Source organism: Podarcis erhardii (assembly GCF_964252035.2).
Source record: "Podarcis erhardii genome assembly, chromosome: 3".
NCBI lineage: Eukaryota > Metazoa > Chordata > Lepidosauria > Squamata > Lacertidae > Podarcis > Podarcis erhardii.
In genome coordinates this window covers 8,023,932-8,051,353 of record NC_138507.1, presented here as the reverse complement: position 1 = coordinate 8,051,353, position 27,422 = coordinate 8,023,932, and the positions used below count along the sequence as shown (strand labels likewise).

Sequence of the window (27,422 nt, the reverse complement as noted above, 5' to 3'; positions counted from 1 at the left end):
ATATATATATATATTTCCATGACATTAGCTGTAGTTTTAATACTCTTAGGGCAAATAGAACTCCATTTACTTCAGTTGGCGCTTCTTACAGATACACATATATGTGAAGAGGAGGAGGGTTTGTTAAAATACAAAACTCATTTTACAAACTATTCCCCCCAAACCACTACCATATGCAGAAATCATAAGGGTTACGTAACACTTAGCCATGCATCTGCCTTAAAGTAGCATCTTCTTTACTTGGTGGTACAGGAGAAAACTTTACAGACTGCTGTGACGAGGCCAAATGATCCTGTTTTGGATAATGGGAAGGTATAGAAAGCGAACAGGACACAGGCATATGAAATACTGGGCTAATTCTAAGACAGGTTATTGTCAAATACAAGTTTCAGGGTTATAACCATCCTGGTATCTGTGAACGAGAACAAGGCTACAGATAGCCAGTTGTGTGGAGAAACCCTTTGAACAAGAGGCACTCGTATTTTGCTAGGGTTTATAGTTCTTCACTTTCCAGTCCTGGAAACCACTTGAACGGCCTTGATCCATTCTGTACGTTCTGTGGAGGTGGCTGCTTGCAAGACGTAGTGGACCTCATTTGCAGTAATGATTTCAAACAGGTTGCCCCCAACATCATTTTTCTTGCCTAATTGTGAGAGAAAGAAGACTGTGAGCAAAGGAGTCTGGGAGCTGTTTCAGTTCTTCTGGCTCAATGGTCTCTTCCATTTTCACACAACTCTCGCAAACACAATTGAAATTCTTCCAATTTCCATGTAGAAAATCAATTCTACATAAATATATAAGCCTGTATTTCATTTGAAATTGGGAGGCATATCTGCCAGCATCATGGTTAGCCATGCCAGTGACCTAGTATGGTTGGGCCTGAGCCAGCACTAATGGTCAGAAATGGTGATCGTTGTTCCCACCCCTTTTTTAAACCTCTCTCATGCTCTGTTTAGGCAGTGTATGGATATTGAATACTGATACTGAAAAGACAGAATAAATCACAAGAAAATTCTAGCCAATGCTGGTTTTACCTGCAGACAGATTTAAGCATAAATGAACAGATCAAAATGCCTTCGTGACAAGGAAATAGGGATGGGGAAAGGCATTCAATTCAGCTCACATTCAAAGATAATTCTATCTAATTGACATATTAAGAGGGAGATGCCGGTTTTTTTCATGTGACTGCCCCAGTTTGGGAATCAACAAAACTGAGTGTTTGAGCCATTTGCTTCCAGGCCTCGAATATGTTAAGAAGCAGGGATCACCAACCTTTTTAGAGCACCAGAGACATTTTGAATTTTGAAAGCATGCTGGGGCTGCCCATCACAAAATGGCTGCCATGGAGGGGATGTGGCATACCACAAAACTAGAGTGGCAACCACCCGTTGACCAGGGCCATCTTAAGCATATGTGGCGCCGGGGTGCAAGGATCTGCGGGTGGGCTCTTCCCCGCACTCCAACTCTAGGGCCCCGGACTCTTGGCCTGGTGCCCCTGAGAGCCCCGGTGCCCTGCACCCCTGGTGCCTATGGTTAAGACAGCCCTGCCCTTGACAATCTTATGCATGGTGTTATGTACTGAAGTTCTCACCCTGGGCCAGCAGGGGGATACTGTAGATAGTTTACTCAGGTCTGCATATGCAAATAAGGCATTGAAAGTGACGTTCAGCGATTGGATAGTTACAGAAAGTTGCTACTGTTGTTTTATAGTTGAGCTCTATATAAGCAGGTTAGCTGAACCCCTAAGCCCTGTTCTGTTCTGGCCTGTGAATAAACAAGAGCTGTCTGAAGAATCGCTGTGTCATCTGATATGTTGACCCACAACTTAACACATACGATGGAAAGTCAGCTATAGACTGCTGTTCCTGTCTAAAACCAAGAGGCAGCGTTCCTCAGTACCAGGAGAAATCTACAAGGCCGCCATACCACTCTTGTTTCACAGAAATCTCTTAGAAGATATTGGCACATTTTGCTTCACAACTTTCTTTCTGAAAAGACTGGAGACTGGAGGACTGGAGACTTACTTCTTACTTGAAAGAAAGAAGGAAAGAAAGAAAGAAAGAATTGTCTGAGGCACCCGCCCAGGGGCACCACCAGAAGTGTTACAAAGACTTCTTAGAATGAGGCATGAACATGCACGGCACGAGGGACAGTCTCTATGTGCTGCTGCTTACCATCTGGTGCATCTTCAACCGCTGTCACCACACAACCCCTCAAGTGAATGGCTCCAAGTGGCTCTTCCCCCTGAAATGATTCAAAATCAAACCATCGTTAGCTTGGCTAAAAACTCATTCTGGAAACCATTTTTCGCTTCCAGCTGAAACCAACACGACAGAAATTATTACGGCCATCCATGTGTGTGTTTATGCAGGCTATGGTGTAATCTAGGAGGAAATCATGAAGAACTTGAGTCTCTTATCTTGGTTAAAAACTCATTTTGGAATGAGATGGACATGGCTATGGCTGTGTGTGTGTGTGTGTGTGTTGGCACAGGCTATAGCATAGCTGTCAACTTTCCCCTTTTCTTGCGAGGAATCCTATTCAGAATAAGGGAATTTCCCTTAAAAAAAGGGGAAACGTTGACAGCTATGGGCTATAGGCAATCGAGGAGTAAAACCAGAAAATCAGGGTTCTTCAGTGTAGAAGAAAGGTGAAGGAAAGTAGGTTTCACCCAGAGTTACTGACATTATGAACCATGTGGAAATAATGAAAAGGTTTTTCCCCCTCTCTCTCAGACACATAACGTTAGAACTCAGTGTATTGGCAGACGGTCAGATGGAAGAAAAACTGTGCTAGAACAACAGAACAACCCACAAAAGTTGGGGGTTGGGAGCCACTTTGCTGACTGAAGCTCATTTGACAAAGCCTTTCTGAAATGGGTGCATTTTGTACTCACTGCACCCCCCCCCAAATTGGGATACTTCCCCTTTATTTAGGTATTTATTAAATGTGACTAAACTAGAGAGCTGTTTTAGAACATACAGCTTTTTTGGCTGCATAAATCTATTCGGTTATTTTATTCACTTATTTTAACTTCGGGCTGCCATATGTCCGGATTTTTGCGGACATGTCCAGGAATCATCCAGCAGAATGGCGTCGAGGTGGATTTTTGCCGAATTTGCAAGATGTCTGGGAAACCCAGACGTATGGGGGGGGGGGGCTTTTTTCAAAAAATAATCCAAAAAAAAAATTCCAAAAAAGCCCGGAAACATCTTCCTTTTTGTGTGGAAATGTTCCCCAAAAGAACTCAACAACTTTGACCTACCCCCCCCCCAAAAAAAAACACACCTCAACAACTTTGTCTGGATTTTAACTTTTGGAATATGGCAACCCTATTTTAACTAGCCCATGTTTTAAAAAACGATTGTACTGCTGCCATTTCACTTCGCATTGTATTGCGTTTTTATTACACATAAGCTTCCTTGCTTGGGGTTATGCCATGAAAGGTGGCCTATAAATAAGTTGATAAAATATATTAGAATATACAGCCCTGAAGATACAGCAGCAAGGATTCTAATAGCAAGAAATTGGAAAAGTGAAATTATCCCTTCAAAGATTGAGTGGCAAGCCAAATTGATAGAGTATTTACAATTAGCAAGGAGAACAGGAACAGTGAGAGGAAACTCAATACAAGAAGTTAATAAGGAATAGTAATTAAGGAATATCTCAAAGGGTACTGTGACCATGAAAACTTCCTGGCAGATATTGAATGAGCCATGTAATATAAAGTAATTGTTGGAAAACGTCCGAATTAAGATGAAGAGAAACAACTTTAGGAAACTGTGTAAATAATAGCTTAAAGGTAAAATAGTACAATGGGTTTAGTTGGAAGTTTCTTTTCCTTTGCTGATGTGTACTTCAGATAAAAGTATAGCCTTTTTCTACTTATACTTTTATTTCTTTTAATTCCTTTTTTCTTTTTCTTCTTTTCTCCCCCCCTTCTATTTCAATTCTTTATAATCTTTATAATTTATGGAATGTATGTAATGTATGTTGGTATGGAATGTATTTTAAGGTTTTTCTTGCTCAATAAAATAAATAAATATTTTTTTAAAAGAAGATGCTTTAAAAAGAAGATGCTTTAATTTTTAAAAAGAAGAGGTCCCAGCAACTGAACACAATTCACATAAACAATCCTGCCACTCAAACCCATGATTCTGAAGGTGGGTTTCATATCAAATGTCCAGCAAAACCACAGAAAACGGGCTTACCCCTGCAGGATCATAGTAATGCATGTAGGCAGGGTCTTCTCTCAGGACAAACTTTCGTACTTTCCAGTTTTTCCTCCGGTGCCCCTAAATAAATGTAATGAATGTATGACTTTCATTTTCTGCACTGCAAGAACAAATCCCAAAAAGAGAACTGAAGAACACTGTGGTAGCTAAGCAAGAATGGTGCGATAGCTGCACCCAGTGCTTTTTTTCGGGGGGGGGGGGAGTTGGGGAAACTCACCAAGAAGTAAGTTTGTTTTTTTTTGTTTATTGCAGATCCAGTCACATTGCAACACCTCCCCCCCCCCCCCGGGCAGTGGCTAAATGTAAGATATTATTAATAAACTCAAGCAGACAGGGATCTGGATTAGAAATGGCCACAACTTTATTGATTACAGATATAGGTGGATTTTTGGCTCAGGCATTGGGTGTATATCTGTTCCAGCTCCCCTTTCCCCTGGCCAAAAAAATAATTGAAAAGGTAAAGGTAAAGAGACCCCTGACCATTAGGTCCAGTCGTGGCCGACTCTGGGGTTGCGGCGCTCATCTCGCTTTATTAGCCGAGGGAGCCAGCGTACAGCTTCCGGGTCATGTGGCCAGCCTGACTAAGCCGCTTCTGGCGAACCAGAGCAGCGCACAGAAACGCCGTTTACCTTCCCGCCAGAGTGGTACCTATTTATCTACTTGCACTTGGACGTGCTTTCAAACTGCTAGGTTGGCAGGAGCAGGGACAGAGCAACGGGAGCTCACTTTGTCACGGGGATTCGAACCGCCAACCTTCTGATCGGCAAGCCCTAGGCTCTGTGGTTTAACACACAAAATTAATTTTAAAAAGGTACGTTTCTGCTCAAAAAAACCCCTGGCTGCATCCCAGGAATGTCAGAAGGAGAGTATCCATGGCTTTTGCTGGAGTTCTGCTGTTTTTGCTGCCTCAGCACAATCAAGACCCTAAAAGTTATTTCATTTTATTTTATTTTAGGGATGTATATGTCACCCTTCTATAGAATTCCCAATGCAATTAAAATTGACCTCTAAAACCAATTGCCACATACAGTATCTTCATTTTCAGATGCCTGCTGGTTCTTTCTTGGGTGGGAAATAGCCATTACAGTTTGGCAACGACTGCTCTAAACTATTTTTCCTATGAACCATTTGAAAATTGCTAATCACCACTTAATGATTCTTTCTGCCTGTTTTAGCAATTGCAATGCGATGTGCTAGATGCTGTATGATTTCTTACTGTTTTCATTGCTTCCTTTATTTCTTATATTTTATTTGCCTTCCACAGAATTCAATTTGCAATCCAGTAAAGTACAATATAAGAAATTAAAGAAGCAATAAAAAATCAATATGTCAATTTAATGTGAACATGCTGTGGACCACCTGAATAAAGCTCACAGACCAGTGGTGGTCTATAGACCACAGATTGGGACCCCCTGGTCTAGAGCACAGACTATAATGAGTATTATTCCCAAGAAGGAATGAAGATCTGTGGCAACAGCTTTTACAGGTCAGTTGTAGACCTTAGGCAATATATTGTTCAGCCTCAAACTAGCTATAATGCAAGCTTTTCTTGCACCAATCCTTACATCCAAAAAGCCTCTTAAAAGTGTTCGCTTGGGTAACTCCAAATACACACCCTTTAAAAAAAGTGGTACTTTTTCTTCCTTATAAAACTCAGTATCTCTTGAAATAATTCAGACTGAAGAATGTCTCTAAAGTACTAGAAAGAAAACACAACATTTAGAATTCATTTCCCCTTCACATTTTGGATACTGTGCCACTTATATTCCTGAAAGTGCCTCAAAATTGACGGCCAACGTTCTACCGTGGATTCAGTCTGTGATCATTTCCTCTCAGTGCTGCAATTTCTTCTTAGGATTGCATGAAGCAAGTGACAAGCTCAGTGAGTCACATGGTTATAAAATCTTCATATGCCCCGTGCGTGACGGTAGTGTTGCAATTCTGTTGGAATTGGGCAAAACCAGATTGATTGTGACTTCCCCCTTGGAGGATTTGAAGGATGCCCTGTTCCACTAGCTGATCGCCACTGAGCAACACAGCACAGCTATGAGAGTCAAGAGAAGTTTCAGCCTAGGCAGTTTTCCTAAGAAGGGTTATATTTCTGTACTATATTGACTGCTTTTCTGAGCCATCACAGCAAACAAGGTCTATACCAACCTGTTTCAGTAAACATCCCTGTTTGACCACTGTGCCTCTGAATTCTTCCTTGAAGATCCCATCATCATCACTGGAATTCCCTTCACTGAAGAATCCACTGTCTGCCTGTTTTAAGGAAAGAACAAGACCATGTTGCTAACATCACCTGAAAGAGTTTTGATATGTACTGAGTGAATAGGATCCAAAATGCAGCAGTCTGATTGATCCTAGAACAATAGGATCCAAAATGCAGCAGTCTGACTGGTCCTAGAACAATAGGATTCAGAATGCAGCAGTCTTATTGGTCCTAGAACAATGCAGCAGTATGATTGGTCCACAGGAGCCACCAATCCAGCTCCAGGTGGAAGTGAATCCGCAACCTGATTGGTCTACAGGGGAATCCCAGAATTAGCCAATCGCATGTGGCCCATTGTGTAAATAATGTATATAAAGCAGATATTGTGGGGGAACTTTCATTCCTCGCTACTATGAGCTGAATAAAGAGCATGAAATCCACACTCGACTCCGAGTATATTTCAAGTTTGATGTGTTACTCTATGGGATCCCACTTGTCATTCTTTTACCTGGACTACAGACTAAGATTTATGCATCGTAGTGAATACATGCACCATGCACAAAGCATGTGTACAGGAAGTATGCCCCAAATTCCTTTTTCCTTTGTGGCAAACAGCATTTTAAGGTACTTCCTCTCCGATGTGATCAGTAGAGCCTCAGAGAAAGTTCTCGCCTTGCTTTCTTGTGCATACAAGTCAATATCCGAGCGAAATGGATTGAGCAACTGAAATGCAGAATATGGAGAGTACTCTTTCTTCCTCTCACTGGTCACACTGGAGCAGGGTGGGGTGGGGTCAAGGGAGGGTTAAATAACTAATCTCTTCATCTGCATTCTATGAAAAAGAAAATTAGAGTACCTAATTTAAGGAAGCCCTTGTCATGGAGGAGTGAGTCAGATGGCACAACCAAATTGTTCAGCAACAAAATATGGCGTGTGTTTGTTTTTCTTTCTTAAAAAAGTTGCCAACTAGAGTTGTAGAATCTCAGGACTGATTATATGGGACCTTGCCAACAGCTATGCAACTAGCATTCCCTTAGACAGCATCAGCGAATGAAGTTGGCAATCTAGATAATCATGGATACAGAAGACTGAGAAGCCCAGTCTTAAGGCCAAACTAGTTGTGGAAGTGAGAGCTGGACCATAAAGAAGGCTGATCGCTGAAGGATTGATGCTTTTGAATTATGGTGCTGGAGGAGACTCTTGAGAGTCCCATGGACTGCAAGAAGATCAAACCTCTCCATTCTGAAGGAAATCAGCCCTGAGTGCTCACTGGAAGGACAGATCCTGAAGCTGAGGCTCCAGTGCTTTGGCCACCTCATGAGAAGAGAAGACTCCCTGGAAAAGACCCTGATGTTGGGAAAGATGAAGGGCACAAGGAGAAGGGGACAACAGAGGACGAGATGGTTGGACAGTGTTCTCGAAGCTCCCAGCATGAGTTTGACCGAACTATGGGAGGCAGTGGAAGACAGGAGTGCCTGGCATGCTCTGGTCCATGGGGTCACGAAGAGTCGGACACAACTAAATGACTAAACAACAACAAACAGTTGTGCACTGGTTATAAAGCACTTTTGTCATGAAGTGAAGCACACAGGGGATGGAGTACAATGTACCTACTCCTTACCTTCCCATGCTTCATTGCTTAAATCCACACCACAAACTCCAGTTCCAAAAGTCTTCAAGCAGTGGAACAGGGGGAGGTAAGAGGGTGAAAGAGAAGGTTCATTCCCTCTTCCACCCCCGCAAGCTCCATTTAGTGATAAAAGTAGAACCTCAAACTCAGTAGGATGGATGTACCAAATCTAAGGTCTGGTTTTATAAAATTCACTGTAGTGCTAAGTAGAGTATGCACATGGGGAATGAGGTCTACTCATGCCATGTGACTTTCCCCTCTATCCTGCCCCCATTCATGCACACACCCAACCTGTTCTGAGGGCTCCCCTTACTTTCCAGAGCAGATTAGAGGGTTGGGGGGAGGAGAGGATGGGTGTCAAGGAGCTGTCAAGGAGTCAGGTCATCCACAGGGTAGACACATATAAAGAAGGGACGGAATGAAATTAGCTTATTATTAGCAAAACAACAACTTACCAACAATACATCAATGTCCCTGTTTCATCTTAACTCAATGAAGGCATTGCTGAAACTAAACCCTAGGTATGCCCCTCCCCTCTATCCTCTCACTCTGGGTTCCTCCCAAGCAGAGGAAGGCTGTGGGGTGAGCTCCTCCTCTGGGCCTGTCTGGCATAGTACCCTCCTGGAGCGAGGGGTCAGAGGGGAAAGAGAGTCTGTAGGACTGGGACTGTCTCTGCATCCTTGACCCCTCTGGTCTCCTGCTTCTATCAGTTCCCAGCTCATCCCTTCTGCTGACTGCTCCTCAGTTGTTCCCCCCCAGGCTCTGGGCTCTAAGTTATGGTTACCAGACATCCCTGTTTCCCGGGGACAGTCCCTGGATTTGCAAATCTGTCCCTGGACAAAATCCGTCCCCGGAATGTCCCCGGATTTATATTTTAAGTGTTGTAGATTTATTAGTAGGGAATGAATGTTGCATGATTGCTTCAATATACATCATACATATGGGGACTACCAGCGAGGCAAAATGGTGGGCGCCACGGCAGCGAGCAGCTCCTGAAGCCAGCAAGAGCCAACTGCGCTACCAGGCTGGCTCCGGGCTGCTGAGACTGCCACTGCCAAGGGGGAACCACAGACGCCCCCCCCCCCGGTGACCCAAATTGAGTCGGGAGCGAGAGCGCCCGGCTACCCAGCCGACTGCCCGCGGCACTCCAGGGCCAGGAAAACCCCGGAGCCGATGCAGGGAGAAGGAGGAGAGGAGAAGGAGAAGGAAGAGAGAGAAAGAGGAAGGAGAAAAAAGAGGGGAGCCCTGACCTTGCCACGCCACTGCCACTGCCGCCACCGCTTAGGAGGAGAAGTAGGAGAGCACTGCGAGGGCAAGGACACATGGCCGAGCCCAAGCCCGACCCGAGCCTACTCCATGGCAGCTAGTGCTCCAAAGGAAGGATATTACTTCTTTTTTAAAAAAACTTTTTTTCTTTCTTTAAAAAAAAAAACCACCAAAAAACTGTCCCTGGATTATATGAAAAAAATCTGGTAACCTTACTCTAAGTTGTCATCCTCTTGGGCTGGCAGCCTCTACCACTCCACCTGATCCAACCAGTCCCTGAATTTGGGGAGGCCCACTGCATGAGCCAGACCACATTCTATGCATGCAGCAACACTATTGATTCCCACTCATAAGACCCAATATTAGTTATACTCAGCGTAGAACCTTTCAAATAAATGGACATGACTAACTTCAGCCCATTAACCTCAATGGGTCTACCCATGAGTAGAACTTCACTGAATTCAACCCTGTATTTCCAGAAGGCCTGTGGAAATGGTTGGAGTCATATATTTACAATTAACCCTCTTAGGATAGGAAAATACCCACAAAGATGTCAATAGAATACATTTACAGAAGAAGTCAAGGCAGCCTCCTCTGAAATGACAGCTAACTGAGGCCAGGTCTTGCACTTCCGTGATTCACAGTCACTATCTTTCGGAGGAATGCTGGCTTGCTCTGTTGCTTCTGCTGAAGCAGAGGGATGCCAAGTCATTCTTCCTCCCAAGTGCTTTGCAATAAATTAAATAAATTAAAGGCTGGGAAGCAGAGATTTAAATATAAGTATCCAAGACATATTAAAAAAATTGTGGCAGCTAGGGGGGAAAACCAAACCAATGCTGCAATCCTGTAACAGTCAAAAGTCAATCCTTGCTACTGCATAACTAACACATCCACTTTAAAAACAGAAGGAAGGATTCTGGTTGAAGGTAAAATTAGATGAATCATGAAACTTTGGGGGCCAATCAGGTAGCATCAATATTTGAAGATGTTTGCACCAAACAGACCACCTTTCAGCTCTGATCTCACCAACTGCAGTAGTGAAAGGTGGTTAATTTGTATCAAGCAATGTGGAGTATACGCCCTGATAAAAAAGTCAATGGGGAGACCAAGTGTAGTACCAGGAAATATAAAGGTAAAGGTAAAGGTAAAGGGACCCCTGACCATTAGGTCCAGTTGTGACCGACTCTGGGGTTGCGGCGCTCATCTCGCTTTATTGGCCGAGGGAGCTGGCGTACAGCTTCCGGGTCATGTGGCCAGCATGACTAAGCCGCTTCTGGCAAACCAGAGCAGCGCACGGAAATACCATTTACCTTCCCGCCAGAACAGTACCTATTTATTTACTTGTACTCTGACGTGCTTTCGAACTGCTAGGTTGGCAGGAGCAGGGACTGAGCAACGGGAGCTCACCCCGTTGCGGGGATTCGAACTGCTGACCTTCTGATCTGCAAGTCCTAGACTCTGTGGTTTAACCCACAGCACCACCCACGTCCCATCAGGAAATATACATAGACATATATTTCAACACACATGCACATATATACAGTATACACCTACCCACAGAGACTGCATTAGATGAGACCCTCATATTGCAGCCAGTCTGAAAAGCTATATTTTCTAGGGTTCCCGTGTCCCCCCAACCTCCAGCGATCCCACACAGAAGAGTTATGCATTGCTACTTACAAAATAATAATAGGCGTCTTCGTGGTCAAGGAAGGAAGTTTCTGACAGGCCCTCCAGTGCACTCTTGGATATATCTCCAGCAGGCTGAAAATAACCTTCGTTCAACAGGGCAGATGCCAACATTTGACCCTCTTGGCGATTCCGGATAGAGTTGTTTGACAGGAGCCAATCAACCACACAACTACCTAAGGGCAAGGAAATGAACCAAGGCATTTGAGCAGAAGTACTGCAGGCTGCAAGTAGTTAAGCAAATCAAAGAGATACCGTATTTTTTGCTTTAGAAGACTCACTTTTTCCCTCCTTAAAAGTAAGGGGAAATGTGTGTGCGTCTTATGGAGCGAATGCAGGCTGCGCAGCTATCCCAGAAGCCAGAACAGCAAGAGGGATTGCTGCTTTCACTGCACAGCGATCCCTCTTGCTGTTCTGGCTTCTGAGATTCAGAATATTTTTTTTCTTGTTTTCCTCCTCCAAAAACTAGGTGCGTCTTGTGGTCTGATGCGAAAAATACGGTATGTTCTCAATTAAATTCAAATTGCAATTACAGTGGCAGCTCGGGTTAAGTACTTAATTCGTTCTGGAGGTCCGTACTTAACCTGAAACTGTTCTTAACCTGAAGTACCACTTTAGCTAATGGGGCCTCCTGCTGCTGCCGCGCCGCCGGAGCCCGATTTCTGTTCTCGTCCTGAAGCAAAGTTCTTAACCTGAAGCACTATTTCTGGGTTAGCGGCGTCTGTAACCTGAAGCGTATGTAACCTGAAGCATATGTAACCCGAGGTAACACTGTACAGTTTGGAAATATGAAGCCAGTGGTGACTATATCTGGGCTTGGTTTGAGCCAGGCTCTGCAAATTATTCCAATTGCCAGTGAATATGTAAATCATATGAAGTATTTAGGGCTGTGCCCAGTCCATATTAAAGACTAACAAATTTGCTGTGGTATTAGTTTTCAAAACTCAAGCCCACTTCATCGGAAAGCCTTGACCATGCGGTTTTCACATTCTGTCTACTAGAAACAATTTCCCCTCTCAATGCCGCCACATTCTGTCCAATATCTATAGGACATTTTCTCCAGGAACTGGCAGGTTCAACTATTTTGGAATGCCAACTGACATTTTCCTCCCATCAAACTATTTCCTGTCGCGACTCCATTTTCTAGCACCTGTTTTACTCAACGGAGCATTTTTTTGAAAGGGAAAAATAAGAGCTCTTTACCAGTAAAGCAGTGGTTGAAAATTTTCTTATCCTTTTCCAGCTTCATTTCTCGTATCCCTTTGTCAGGGTCTTTCATTGAGAGATACAGTTCACTGTGCAGTGAGAGAAGTGAGGCAGAATTAGGAAACAGTGTTCGATTTGGCTCTTTGGGGTTTAAATTCCTTCTGCAAATGCATCAAAGGGACTCTGCAAACTCCAGTCCTTAATGACCCACTAATTATAGAATCAGAAGTGTTCCGTGGGGAGCTTCTATACAGATGAACAAACCAAAAAAGAGCACATTGTGTAGGGGCATCCATGATGGCTGTTTTAAAAGCACCATTTTCATGAGGCCACTCATTGCAGACAGAGGCAGAGCTAGCTGCTCTGGCACATGCTGTCCCAGATGTGATGGGGGGGTGATGTCACCCCCCCAGGGATGACACCTGAGGCAGACCACACCCCCCGCACCCCTCTTCCTCCACCAGTGACTGCAGATAACTCAGAGTGGAGCACATATTTTCTGTGTAATAGGAAGACTCTGTCATCTAGGGCTAAGAAAACAACACCTGACTGGGAGCTTTTGACAGTCAGGGTAGCTGGTATCGTGTTAATGGACCATTGGCCTGACTGGCGAGAAGGCATTTCCTTCTACCTTATTTGGTCACACCCGAATCATCGCTTAAGCATATGGTTTGAGTCCAATGTGTGGTGTAGTGGTTAAGAGCGGTAGACTCGTAATCTGGGGAACCGGGTTCGCTTCCCCGCTCCTCCACATGCAGCTGCTGGGTGACCTTGGGCCAGTCACACTTCTTTGAAGTCTCTCAGCCCCACTCACCTCACAGAGTGTTTGTTGTGGGAGAGGAAGGGAAAGGAGAATGTTAGCCACTTTGAGGCACCTTTGGGTAGTGATAAAGTGGGATATCAAATCCAAATTCTTCTTCTTGTTGTTCTTCTTCTTATGAAGTGGCGATGGGCTTGCTTCACCACTCACCCAGCTAGCAGTACAAAGCATATTTACAAGGCAATTACCAGACTCACTTGACAATGTAGCAGACAGGGGGAAAGATGCCTTAGGCCAGGGGTCGGCAAGGTTTCCCTCACCTGGGCCAGTTCACCCCCGCGGAGATCTCTCCGTGGGTTGGACTGTGTACCCATGAGCGCGTGTCCGCGATTTCCAGCGTCTGCACAGACATTATTTCTGGCATCTGTGCAGATGTGATTTTCGGCATCTGTGCATGCACAGACGTGATTTCCAGCACCACAGAAGCGAGTCCCAGCTCCACACTGTGCCGGTTTAGCGCAGCACATGAGGACTCACTGAGCAGGCGGCTCGGTTCAGGGGCCGCTTCTGGCTCATGGGCCTTAGGTTGCCTACCCCTGTCTTAGGCAGGCATAGGAAATGCCTACATCCTTTAAGGAGGCTCACCTCATGCTTTTATAACTTAGACAACTAATAAGTGGCCTTTCTATGAAAGCTTTTGTCCATCCTTCTTGGGAGGAAAGCAATGACAAACCTAGACAGCATCTTAAAAAGCAGAAACATCACCTTGCCGACAAAGGTTCGTATATTTAAAGCTATGGTTTTCCCACTAGTGATGTATGGAAGTGAGAGCTGGACCATCAAGAAGGCTGATCACCGAAGAATTGATGCTTTTGAATTCTGGTGCTGGAGGAGACTCTTGAGAGTCCCAGGGACTGCAAGAAGATCAAACCTATCCATTCTGAAGGAAATCAGCCCTGAGTGCTCACTGGAAGGACAGATCGTGAAGCTGAGGCTCCAATACTTTGACCATGAGAAGAGAAGACTCTCTGGAAAAGACCCTGAAGTTGGGAAAGATGGAGGGCACAAGGAGAAGGGGATGATAGAGGACGAGATAGTGTTCTCGAAGCTACCAGCATGAGTTTGACCAAACTGTGGGAGGCAGTGGAAGACAGGAGTGCCTGGCGTGCTCTGGTCTATGGGGCCACAAAGAGTCGGACATGACTAAATGACTAAACAACAACAACACAGTTGAGATAATCATACAGACATATGTCTAAACACAGGATGCTTCCAGGATGTCACTGTTTACAGGTGGGATTCAATCACATTCCAGCAAATTTAGGTTGCACAATAAGTTGATTGGGAGCTCTTACACAATAAATCTGCTTCCCTCAAAGATAGGACTTTCTGCTTCTACAGAATGTTGTGATGGCCACCAACTTGGATGGCTTTACAAGGATATTAGACAAATTCATAGCACACATTTCCCCTTTCAGAAGCAGGATGGCTCTAACTGCCAGCTGCTGAGAACCACAAGTGGGGAAGAGTGTTGGTCTACTCATGTCCTGCTTGTGGGTTTTCAACACATATCTACTCGGCCACTGTAAGAACAGGATGCTGGGCTATATATAGGCTTTTGGACTGAGCCTGCAGGGCTCTTTATGTTCCTACCCTAACTAAATCTAAGTGAAAGTCAAATTGCAAGTGGACTTGGGGAAAAACAAAAAAATCAACTTCCTCTTCTGTCAATTAATATTTTAAACTTTTGTAATCTCACTGCTTTGTTCTAGCCAGGTTCTGAGTTTCTTGTGCATTTTGGGAATAGGGAAAACAAAGCTTCGCTTTATAACAATGCCTGATGCCTACATATCTGCCCAACAGCTACTGTCACAGGAAAGCAAAGAAATGATGATTAAATAAAACCAGATTACTACAACCCAAGTGTGAATGCCATTAAAATAGCTCCACACACACATATCCTTTAAATAAATAAAAAGCAGCTTTGAGAGATGGGAATTTGGAGAAGTGTGTGTGTGTGTGTGTGTGTGTGTGTGTGTGTTTAATCCTTTCTCTACTCACAATTTTAATATGTATTTTTTCCAGGCTCCATTGGAGGATAAACAACTGGGATATGTGAATGAGGGAGGGGGGGGAGCTGGGGAAAGGATGAAGCACTCCTCTACCTCCCCATCACTTCTCCAGCCCAAATTTCCATCTCTCAAGGCTGCTCTTCTTTTCTTTTTTGAAATCATAGCATCACATTTATGTGTAATTAAAGGTAAAGGGACCCCTGACCATTAGGTCCAGTTGTGACTGACTCTGGGGTTGCGGCGCTCATCTCGTATTATTGGCCGAGGGATCCGGCGTACAGCTTCTAGTCATGTGGCTAGCATGACTAAGCCGCTTCTGGCGAACCAGAGCAGCGCATGGAAACGCCGTTTACCTTCCCGCCGGAGCGGTACCTATTTATCTACTTGCACTTTGACATGCTTTTGAACTGCTAGGTGGGCAGGAGCAGGGACTGAGCCATGGGAGCTCACCCCGTCGCGGGGATTCGAACCGCCGACCTTCTGATTGGCAAGTCCTAGGCTCTGTGGTTTAACCCACAGCGTTACCCGCATCCCATATGTGTAATTAGCCCCTAAGTAAACAAGAGGATATGTTCCTGCCTTTTAAATTAATATTTGAAGAAGTCTATTTTAACAAACCCCAGGTTGATGGTGGTTGGAAGCTTAATAGACTTCCTGGTGGATTTCCTAGAAAACCGCTGACCTCCCGCGATGCACTTAATGGCCTTCTTGATGTCTTTCACCCAGACATCTCTGTCCTCGAGATGAGAGGCTTGGAAGAAGTGGTCCTGTTGCTTGGCGGTAGTGAGCTTCATGACAAACTAGAAGAGAACCATTTCATAATCATTTACACTTATCCATTGCATAAGGGCTGCATGTACCCTAGACCTTTAAAGCACATTTTGCCCGTCAAAGAATTCTGGGCACTGTGGTTTGGTAAGTGTTGCTTGGAATTATAACTCTTTGAAAGGTAAATTACCAGGCTCTGAATTCTTTGAGAGAAATAATATGCTTCAAATGTGCTCTAAAGGTACAGTGTGTGCAGGTTACATATATTTGTCAGCACAGCTTATATGAACAAGCAACTAACAAAACAAGCATGCACTTGCCTACTCAGAAGTAATACCCACCAAGTTCAATGGCGCATATGCCCAGGTAAGTATGTATAGAGGTAAAGGGGTAAAGGGGCCCCTGGCTATTAGGTCCAGTCGTGGTCGACTCTGGGATTGTGGCACTCATCTCGCTTTATTGGCCGAGGGAGCCGGTGTACAGCTTCCGGGTCATGTGGCCAGTATGACTAAGCCGCTTCTGGCGAACCAGAGCAGCGCACGGAAACGCCTTCCCACCAGGGCGGTACCTATCTATCTACTTGCACTTTGACGTGCTTTCGAACTGCTAGGTTGGCAGGAGCAGGGACTGAACAACGGGAGCTCACCCCGTGGCAGGGATTCGAACTGCCAACCTTCTGATCAGCAAGTCCTAGGCTCTGTAGTTTAACCCACAGCGCCACCCGTATCCCTTAGTATGTATGGAATTGCAGCCTAAATACAGCAGTATAAACTGCTTAAACTGGGCAAGCTGGGAAGGAACTGTAAAGTAGTATGGAACAGAATAGAATTTTTACACCACTTTCTGCTCTTAGAATCATAAAATTGTAGAGTTGGAAAGGACTTTTAGGATCATCTCTAACCCCCTACATTGCAGGAATGTGCAGCTGTCCCATCAAACCTGCAACCTTGGTTTGATCATGCAATACAGAAATAACCAGGAAACATTCATGCTGATTTATTGTTTATACACAAAGACACAACATAGCAAAAGCTGAGTATCTAATTTATCTTAGGCTAGGGAATTAGCACAATCCACACACTATTGAAGAAAATAGGGTTGTAGCCAAGGAGTGCTCAGAGTAGACCCATTGAAGTTAATGGAAATAACTTGCTTAGGTTCATTCATTTTAATGGGTTTGTTCTAAGTTGGATACAACAGTTTGAACTGAAAGGGACTTGGGATCACATGCATGCTTTCCAAAGTAGGACTAACTATTTTAAACTATTGCTTTCACGTTGCCCTTTCTGGAAAACTGCAGTGGTCTAATCATCTTTCTGACTTCTCTGCCCAGACGGATATCTGAGAAAGGCACTGAGCACTCAGACTACTACAGAGTTCCAGGGGTGGAAACATTGAATCAATTTGCCCCAATCTTGGAAGACAAGCACAGTCTGATCTTGTACATACTGATTTGGAAAGAAATGGTCCCATACAGTTCAGCAACAGTTACATAATCAGACTGCTGTTCCTCCTAACTGAAGAACTTTAGTTCCAGCCAACAATTCCTACTGCCCCTTACTCAGATATGTGAGTTTTTTTGAAGACAGAGAAGCTGTCTCACCACAATATCAATAGCCCCCAGTTCTTTATCTGTGCGAAGAACTGCACTGTCAAAGTATAGTCGAGATGCATGCTGGAACTTAACAACTCTGATTCATGTAAATTCCCATAATAACAAAAATCTGTCAAGCGAGGGCTTGTCCACCCTTCCGCTCATCCCATGCTTGGTTTTCTGCTTTCCCCATCTTTCTAGGCACAGGTCCAAGTGATTTTGCCATTGTCCCACCACAAAACTAGAACAGCAATCCATGAAAAACCCAAAGGCTACTTGTTCTGACTGGGTTAACCCAAGGGAAAGAGGCAGGGCAAAGGGAGTTGTGAATAAGCCCTGAGTCTATCCTTAGAAAGAAAACAACCAGCATTGTTTTCTTAGAACAGGGCTGGGGAGCCCAACAGCTTTCCGGGTGCTGGTGGACTACAGCTCCCATCATCCCTGACCGTTGGCCATGCTGGCTGAAGCTGATAGGTGTTTGAGTCCAACATTGTCTGGTTCCCCACCCTGTCTTAGCATTTTGCTGGGCTGAATTTGCATGGCACCCTCTCTAAACACTAGGAAGGCTAGTATCAGCTTCTGCAGCCAGCAAGATCTGACAATATCTTAACTACAGTGGAAAAAACCTAATCCATAGCTTAAACGCCCCACCTTCCTGCCTGCTTTCTTCAGTGTACTTCAGAAGACATGCATACTCACCATCCTTTTACCAAAATCCTGGCAGGGACTTGTGAAGGTGCTTCCCTTCAGAGGAATCATTCCTTTAGGGCTGTTGTCTGTCTTCTTCTTAAAGTATTCAATTCCGTCTTCTAACAAGACTACCCACATGGGTTTCCAGGTGTTAAACATGCTACCCTGTATGCAAACAAGACAAAATTATCTATGCGTCCTGTGACAATGCCAATGAAAGCATTTTTAATGAAGTTGCGTCTAAATAAATCCTTATTTACCCAAAACATGTCAAGCACCTATCAATCCCCAAAGACACAAGGAGATTCTAAAAACAATGTAACATTCAGTATTAGGGTTATTTATTCATTCCCCCACCCATACATTTAGATCCTTCCTTTCTTCTATCGTGGAACCCAATGGTTCCCAAGTAGCTTCTTCTTTGGCAATCACTCATATCCGAGTAAGGAGGTTTCCATGAACATGGTTTTAACAGTGAGTCCATAAGTGACTGTGGAGGCCAATTCTGGATCCACACATCCTTACACAACCTCCCTTTCATCCTGAGTTTGAGCACGACACCTTTGGTAAAGGTTGTTCTCCAACTGGAGCGCTCGCAGGCCAGTGTTTCCCAATTGTCGGTGTTTATACTACTTTTTTATATTTCCCTTGAGACAGTCTTTAAACATATTTTGTTGACCACCAGCATTACACTTTCCATTTTTAAGTTTGGAATAGAGTAGTTGCTTTGGAAGACGATCATCAGGCATCAGCACAACATGACCAGTCCAACAAAGTTGATGTTGAAAGAATTATTGCTTCGACACTGGTGATCTTTGCATTTTCCAGTACACTGGCATTAGTTTGTCCGTCTTCCTAAGTGATGTGTGAAAAATTTTGGAGACACCATTGATGGATACTTTCAAGGAGTCGGAGATGGCGTTTATAAGCGGTCCATGTTTCACAAGCATGCAGCAAGGTTGGTAGTACAATAGCTTTGTAAACAAGCCTTTTGGTTTCCCTGTGAATGTCCCAGACCTCAAACACTGTGCATTTCAATCAGGAGAAAGCTGCACCCGCAGAGCTCAGGCGATGCTGGATTTCAGCATCAATGTCAGCCCGTGTGAAAAGATAACTGCTTGGGAACCATTGGGCAGTTATCTTTTCACAAGGGCTGACATTGATGCCGAAATCCAAATCAAAACGCTGACCTTTAACGTTGATGCTTTAAAGGTGCATCAAATGAATTAAGGAATGTTAGAGGGAGGTTGGAATGAAGCTAAGTGGTTTTAGCAATAAGGTGGTTAAGGGGTACGTAAAAATGGATTGTTAACATGTAAAAATGTAAAGCTATAATATATTACGATAAAGTATCAAGATAAATGCAAAAAGGGTAAGGATTTGCTGAAACAACAATTGAACTAGAATACAAAAGAGGGAGGTGTGAGGAGGTCAGGGAAATAAGTAAAAGAAAGATAAGATATGGAAAGATTGAAATGTTTTTAATTGCTTTTTTTACTTTTTCTGTATTTTGTATTTTTTGTTTTCTTTTTCTTCTTTCATTTTTGTAATTCTTTTGAAACTTTAATAAATATTATTATAAAAAATAAATAAATAAAGGTGCATCAAAAAGCCGCTTTGAGACTCCTTCAGGTAGTGATAAAGCGGGATATCAAATCCAAACTCTTCTTCTTCTTCTTTGTATATATGGGGTTGATCTGTCCTTATGTGTGTATTCTACCTTTTAATGAAATGAAAGGAGTATACAACAGGCACAGACCCAATAGAGGTTTGGGTTCCTGCAGAAGTCCTCTCTTACTTTTTTCAGCTGCCATTCTGGAAGAATGCCTTACTCTTAACAAATTTGATGTTTGCTGCACTGGGCTCCTCTGGAAAGAAGAGCAAGATGCAAATTAAATAACTAAGTAAATTGTGCCTATTCCTAGAGCTGGGAGAGGAATTTGACTCACCCGATATTCAAACACCTTAGACAATATAATTTTTGTATCAAATGCCATGTGAACTCTGCAGTAGTCTGAAAAATAATAGGGGAGCAGGGGGTTAAGGGAAAAGGAGTGCTGAGCATTATGAAAAGTGGTTAGGTTAGAACAGCATTTAGCGGTGACTTGCAATTTCGCAGTTCTGTATAAAGTGTGAAGCAACTAGCTTGGTTACTTAATTCTCACACTATACTGGCTGTTTTGAGGTTTCTCCAAGAAGCAAAAACTAACATACCAATATATTAAGAAAGCAGGCATGTTCAGCTGTATGGCTTTAGGACAGGGTTTTAAAAACAAGATGTCCTGATTATTAGACAGAGGCTGGTAATTTGTGATTAGGAAAATAACATATTTGTGATCTATTGTGTACCTGTAAGTAGTGGCCAGCAGGACTGCACTACAACATAAATCAGTTGAAAAGAAGAGGTCTCTAAAACCAGACCCATAAAGCTTTAATTAATTGCTGCCCATATTGGGGTTTCTGAATTATTTGATTCAGTCATGGTTTGAAGGCATAATGTTGGCTCAGTTCAGAAGCTCTGTACACATCACAGAAAGATGTCATTGCTTGCTCAGGTCAAGGTTGTTCCAGGGAATGGGATGGGAGGCAGAAAGGAGAGAGAAGTGGAAGGGCCAGAGAGGGCGCTATAAGGCTCGGGGACTGCCTTTGAATGATGACTGCTCATTGACATTGGACAGTGATGTCACACTGAATGTAACTGACCCGCATGAAGGACTCTGTGATTGGATACAGAGACACGGTATGCACTTTTAATAAAAACACATTAGAAAGAAAAAGGAAAGGAAAGTCGCTTTGGATAGAAGGAGTTATGTTAACACAAAGGGCTCTGCTTGTTCCTGTGCTCATTGTAAAAGTTGAGCCCAGAATCCCTTTTCAGTGCCAGGGCAACGCCCTGAAACATGAGACATAACCATTCAGGAAAGTGCCTCAGAGCAGCACAGAGTGCTTGCCCTCACCACAGTACAGTTAGGGTCACATAATTGTACTCACATGAGATCAAGAAGCAAAACTTAACAGGCAAATCGTGTAATTTCCCCAACACCTCTCAACTGAAGAAGCTGAGAAAACCACAAGGTGCTGTCCCGTGTGAAAGCGAGAAGCGTTCTCTTTCGTTACAATATGTATGCTGTTTGTGACATGTAGCGCAATTCTGAGGACTAGTAGAGAGGTTGCATTCAACCCTGGGTTTGAGATTTTGTCCCCTGGTCACACACGTCTACTCAGATTCACAGCCCATAGACTTACACTGAGCTTTCTTGAGTCCTAAGTAACTCAATACAGTCGTACCTCGGGTTACATATGCTTCAGGTTACATACGCTTTAGGTTACAGACTCCGCTAACCCAGAAATAGTACCTCGGGTTAAGAACTTTGCTTCAGGATGAGAACAGAAATAGCACAGCAGCAGTGCAGCAGCAGCAGGAGGCCCCATTAGCTAAAGTGGTACCTCAGATTAAGAACAGTTTCAGGTTAAGAACGGACCTCCGGAACAAATTAAGTACTTAACCTGAGGTACCACTGTATAGGGTTATAGCTTCAGAGGTCCATTGTATACCGTTAATTGCTTTCTCCCTAGCTTGCTGTTGTTACCTATTCATATTGTAAGGCTTCGCAATACAAACCACTAGGCCGGTCCTGGTTAGGCTCAGGGACAACTGGAGATCTGAGGGCACGTCTTGGTAAAGCGGTCTATATTAGCTGACAGGCAGATTTTTGCTTCAGCGGCAGCACCATGACCAAGGCAAGGGAGCTGCCATTTCAGATCTCCCACAGTGACTCAAACGATGCTGTGTCTGATCAGCTGCTGCTGCCTGAGGGTGCTGCAAGCTGGCGCTGGCCTGGGTAGGGATTCCTTGAAAGGGGAACGGTTGCAGTTCAGAGCATACTGTATGCTTTGCACACAAGAGGTTTCCAGTTTGATCCCTGGGGTGTCCAGGTAGGGCTGGAAAGGACTAAAATCGTGGAGAGCTGCTGATCAGTGTCAACCATACTGAACTAGATCAATCAATACAGTGGTACCTCGGGTTAAGTACTTAATTCGTTCCAGAGGTCCATTCTTAACCTGAAATTGTTCTTAACCTGAAGCACCACTTTAGCTAATGGGTCCTCCTGCTGCTGCCATGCCGCCAGAGCACGATTTCTGTTCTCATCCTGAAGCAAAGTTCTTAACCCGAGGTATTATTTCTAGGTTAGCAGAGTCTGTAACCTGAAGCATATGTAACCTGAAGCGTATGTAACCTGAGGTACCACTGTACTAAGATTGTAGGACTTCTTACATGTATGGAATGTCCGTTCTTTGTGCACGAAGGCCAGAGAATCTTTGCTGCCTTCTGTGATACCTTACGGCTTATAACGGCAATTTTGTCCTATTTCATGTAGAGTCTGATTTTCTACATTGAAATCATGGCCACAAAATCTCTTCTTCGGAATTGCTCCCAAAGTTCTATCCTCATACGCATTGTGGACCATCCCAAAAGAGACTTGTAGGCTCTGGCTTGGAAATAATTAATGGGAACTTTCATTTCTGAAGAGCTTGTAGGGCCTCACAGGTTGTGACGTACATGAGAGACAAACTGTTTTCTCTAGAACTGATAATCAAATGACTAGGGCTTTCTCTTCCTGGCACGCATGCCTGGAGCTTGCAGTAATATTTCTAAGGCAAGCTGGAAGAAGTTTGGCTTTGGAAATCCCAACCCCTGGAACCCAAACTGAGTAGGGGAGGGAGGGATTGATTTCACTTCCTATGGTGTAGTAGGTTAGTCAGATGGAAAAAAAGGACAGAGCTCCTGTAACTTAAATAATTACCATATTTTTTGCTGTATAAGACTCACTTTTTCCCTCCTAAAAAGTAAGGCGAAATGTGTGTGCGTCTTACGGAGCGAATGCAGGCTGCGCAGCTATCCCAGAAGCCAGAACAGCAAGAGGGATTGCTGCTTTCACTGCGCAGTGATCCCTCTTGCTGTTCTGGCATCTGAGATTCAGAATATTTTTTTTTCTTGTTTTCTTCCTCCACAAACTAGGTGCATCTTGTGGTCTGGTGCGTCTTATAGAGCGAAAAATACGGTATATAGACGCAGAGCTACACTTGCTGAAATTCCTATGCAATTAGTAAAGAAGCAGGAGACCTGGCGTCTTTTGCATCTACAACGCCCCCCCCACAATGTGCTTTTGTTTTAACCCATTGTTGTCTACTCTTTCAATCAATCAAAGAACGGAGCCAAGACAGAAGTTCCCTGAATATTATTCTCAAATGAATAATACCGGTACTTCTTTTCTTTTTTTAGGAGGGGAAGAGATAGAAAACTAGAAGTGTGACTTCTGGGCAACTTCCCCAAAATACCACTTCTCCTTTCCTTTGAGTCTGTTACACCACATGCCTAAACACAACGGCTGCTCCCAGCTGCCCCACCTGTTGAACACTGAGAGTTGTACCACATATATTCTGCTGGCAAGTCAAGCCCATGACTAGCATGCCCGAGATGAGAAAGCCTCCCCACATCTTTTGTCATAACCCAGCCCCAGATGGATCTAGGAGTGGGTAGATCTATCAATTTGGGTTCATTTGCATCTCATTTTTCCAACTTAAGTTCAGGTCATTTCTGCAGGAATGTGCAAATATTTATCTTTCTAAATTCTCATGAAGACTTGATCACATTTTAGTGCTAATTTCTCCCAGTAAACAATTTTTTTGTGTGTGTATGTGGAATTACTAACACATATATTTTTTGCAAAACACTCTCCCTGAATATAATGCATTTCTGTATGTTAATATTATCGATATATGTATTTTTATCCACATTTAACCCTCATATATTTCTTGGCTAGGGAAGTGGCAAAATTCAGAGAAGTGTGAATCTGGAAGAATGGCTGTGTTTTGCTTTGTGTATTCCCTAAATGCATCTGTTACCTTTGTATAGCTGACTACATTCTAGCCATGTAAAAGTCAGAAGTACACACACACACACACACACACACAGAGAGAGAGAGAGAGAGAGAGAGAGAGATAACTTCATTCAGGCAAGCAAGAGGCATTATTGCAGGGAAAGAGCACATTTCAGCCAGGCAAAAGCACGTGGAGCATGGCTGCTGAGGGCAGTGGCCTGGAGAGAGTCCCAAGGGCCAGGTAGAGATGCTTGGAGGGCCACATTCTACCCCTAGACCTGGGGCCTCAGACCAGCACATCTCAGGAATCACTTCCTTCCATATGAATCTGCTTGATTCTGAAGCCCTTCTGGTTTTCCCTTCATCAGCTAAAGAGAGAAGGTCTTTTCAGTTGTGTCACCTAAACTATGGAATAGCCTTCCCTTGCTTTTAAGACTAATTCAATCCAGTGGGCATTTTTTTATCTGAGCCTTTGATATGTCTTTTGTCTGCTGTTGATAACGGTGTTTATAACACTGTGTTATGACACTGCTGTTTTCTTGTTAAGTTTGTGAAGAAGAAGAAGAAGAAGAAGAAGAAGAAGAAGAAGAAGAAGAAGAAGAAGAAGAAGAATTTATTATTTATACCCTGCTCCATCTGTCTGAGTTTCCCCAGCCACTCTGGGCGGCTTCCAACAAAACACTAAAATACAATAACCTATTAAACATTAAAAGCTTCCCTAAACAGGGCTGCCTTCTGATGTCTTCTAAACGTTTGGTAGTTATTTTTCTCTTTGACATCTGGTGGGAGGGCGTTCCACAGGGCGGATGCCACTACAGAGAAGGCCCTCTGCCTGGTTCCCTGTAACTTGGCTTCTCACAGCGAGGGAACTGCCAGAAGGCCCTCGGTGTTAATTCATATGAATTGCCCCAGAAAAGTAGGGTATAAATGTCCAAAATAAACTTTAGGCAAAGATGAAGCGCCAACTCTTTTGTTCTTGTTTGTGGCACTTAGAATTCCCCAACAGAAAAGCTTCTGCTTTGGCAAGTTCCTTATCAGCACACAAGAAGCCTCTTTTGGTTCCTCCCTTGCCATCTTAGTTGGTCTTGTGGTCTGGGCATTTCCTTGTAGGGTTTTCCTACTCATCTAACATTCCATCAATCCTGTGTTGTGGGATGTGGGTGTCAATTACCCCGGAGGATTCTCATTGGTTTAGAGAGAAAGATCACTTGCCTTAAGTTCAGTCTTCTGTGGTCTCATCCAGCATCATCAAATAAATATTTATTATTTGTACTTAGAGCCTGCCCTTTACCAGCTGATGCCAGCTTTTTTGGCTAGCCCATCTTCTTGGATTATGATGTCTCTCTATCCAATTTCTCCACAACAGGCATAATTTCATGCGTAGAATCATACAATTGTAGCGTGGGAAGGGACCACGAGAGTCATTTAGTCCAACCCCCTGAAATGAAGGAATCTTTTGCCCAACATGGGGCTTGAACCCAGGACCTTGAGATGAAGTGTCTCATGTTCTACCAACCGAGCTATCGTGGAAGAGGCATGTCTGTCCTGTCCCCCTTCCCCACTTGCCACTGCATGCTCACAGAAAACAAAAGGCACTCTGTATTTCAAGCATAAATATTACAGAGATTAGCGAGGGCTTTTACGTTCTATGTAAATGTCCTGTCCTTCTGCCTGAGAGTTATAGCTCTGAGGTTCACAAGCTCAAGCATAGTGAGCCCGGCATTCCAGTTTGCTCAGATCAAGCATTGCCCTCCCACAGCTTTTGTCCAAAATGGTTCGCACGTACCTTCTTGACGAGGTATCCTTCCCTGATACGCCTGGGTTCTCGCTCGGGTTCCATCTCTGCGCTGCTCCTTCTGCTCCAGCAGAATTCAAACACATCTGACAATGCAAAGGTTTCGCGAGCTGCATTTATACAGCTGTCACTTTCACAAATCCCTCTGCTTGTTAATCACATGAAAGCAGGCTCATTTCCTCTTCCGGAAGAAGGAAATGCAGAATCATGTGTACATGGTAAGTTAAGAACTTTTAAAAATACAGTATAAACTAATAATAACATTGTTTACACTGAGCTCTTAGCACAAACTGGGTGGGGGAAATAAGCACCAATGTATTTTCTTTTTCCAGAAGTCTCAGAGAACAGAGCTTCTCTTGTTAAATTAAGTGAGTACACATTTTAAGAGGCGCTCTTGTGGAGTGGCAGCCTGGGATATTTGACCTAGACAAAAACAATGAAGTTCTCTTAATGACAATGACCTAGCAGCAATGGTATCACAATACATCTTTTTAGCTTTGTTTAGGATAAAGAACACTGAGGTAGGATTCTCCCCAGATAACTCTGGTCACCAACTGAGGTTTAGTCAGCAAGCTCTGTTGCCTGTTCCATCCATCATCTTTGGATAGCAATGGCTATGAGCCCATATGCTGATATCTGAGTTCAAGGTTGAAAGTCCTTAACAACTTGGGTCCAGGTTATTTTTTTATTATTATTAAAGATTTTCTTGTTTTACAGAAGTATGTGTAAAGTCTCTCGTATTTTTCCCATGTAACATTTTTACAAATCAGTTTCATTTGTTGAGACATTAGAGGGGGAAAAGGGGTGGGGGGGGGGAAAGATGGGTGGGGGTGGGGTCGGGTGGCGATGTTTCTATTTTACTTAATATATGTGGGATTTGCTGTCAGCGTTGCTCGTGCAGGTTCTCTGCTGTTCATCTGTGTTTCTTTGGTGGTGAGAGAGGTTGGGATTGGCCTAGGGTGTGGTTGTTTGTTTGTGACTGGCTGTGGTGATCTTTGTCTTCATGTGTGAGTGGGGTGGGTGGGTGTTTTGGGTCCAGGTTATGTCAAGGTCTGCCTGGTGTCCCTGCCTGATCACCAAGGTCTCTGAGGGCATCACTGTTAGCAGTCTCCTATGGTGTGGACACACGGCTCAAGTCCACCAGGAATCATGCATTCACTAAAGGTAAAGGTACCCCTGCCCGTACGGGCCAGTCGTGTCTGACTCTACGGTTGTGTGCCCATCTCACTTAAGAGGCCAGGGGCCAGCGCTGTCCGCAGACACTTCCGGGTCACGTGGCCAGCGTGACAAGCTGCATCTGGCGAGCCAGCGCAGCACATGGAAACGCCGTTTACCTTCCCGCTAGTAAGCGGTCCCTATTTATCTACTTGCACCCGGGGGTGCTTTCGAACTGCTAGGTTGGCAGGTGCTGGGACCGAGCAACAGGAGCGCACCCTGCCACGGGGATTCGAACCGCTGACCTGACGATCGGCAAGCCCTAGGCGCTGAGGTTTTACCCACAGCGCCACCCGCGTCCCCTATTCACTATTGTGGGCCCAAATTTGCGGGACTCCCTCCCATATGAGGTCAGGCTGTCCCCACCCCTATTGAAATTCCAGTGCTAGCAGGCATGTTAACTCAATT

At 44.0% G+C, this 27,422-nt stretch overlaps 1 protein-coding gene across 1 annotated transcript; it reads right to left on the bottom strand.

The window, feature by feature from the left end:
• Window positions 1-34: 34 nt before the first annotated feature.
• PLEK (pleckstrin) lies at window positions 35-25,954 on the bottom strand. The gene is made up of 9 exons (XM_081855676.1): window positions 25,791-25,954; window positions 18,132-18,287; window positions 15,689-15,870; window positions 12,236-12,327; window positions 11,024-11,208; window positions 6,393-6,497; window positions 4,212-4,295; window positions 2,175-2,244; window positions 35-643 (listed from the first exon to the last, which is right to left on the bottom strand). Exons 1-9 carry the CDS (start codon window positions 25,842-25,844, stop codon window positions 504-506), a joined length of 1,068 nt encoding a protein of 355 aa, XP_081711802.1. The 5' UTR covers window positions 25,845-25,954; the 3' UTR covers window positions 35-503.
• Between the last annotated feature and the right edge of the window lie 1,468 nt (window positions 25,955-27,422).

Bases quoted from the DNA above. Each gene is read 5' to 3' on its own strand.
- PLEK (XM_081855676.1), bottom strand. From the start codon at position 25,844: ATGGAACCCGAGCGAGAACCCAGGCGTATCAGGGAAGGATACCTCGTC. The intron at 18,288-25,790 runs GTACGTGCGAAC...GTTTGCATACAG, and splicing joins AAGGATACCTCGTCAAGAAG to GGTAGCATGTTTAACACCTG. The intron at 4,296-6,392 runs GTTGGTATAGAC...ACATTTATTTAG, and splicing joins AGGGATGTTTACTGAAACAG to GGGCACCGGAGGAAAAACTG.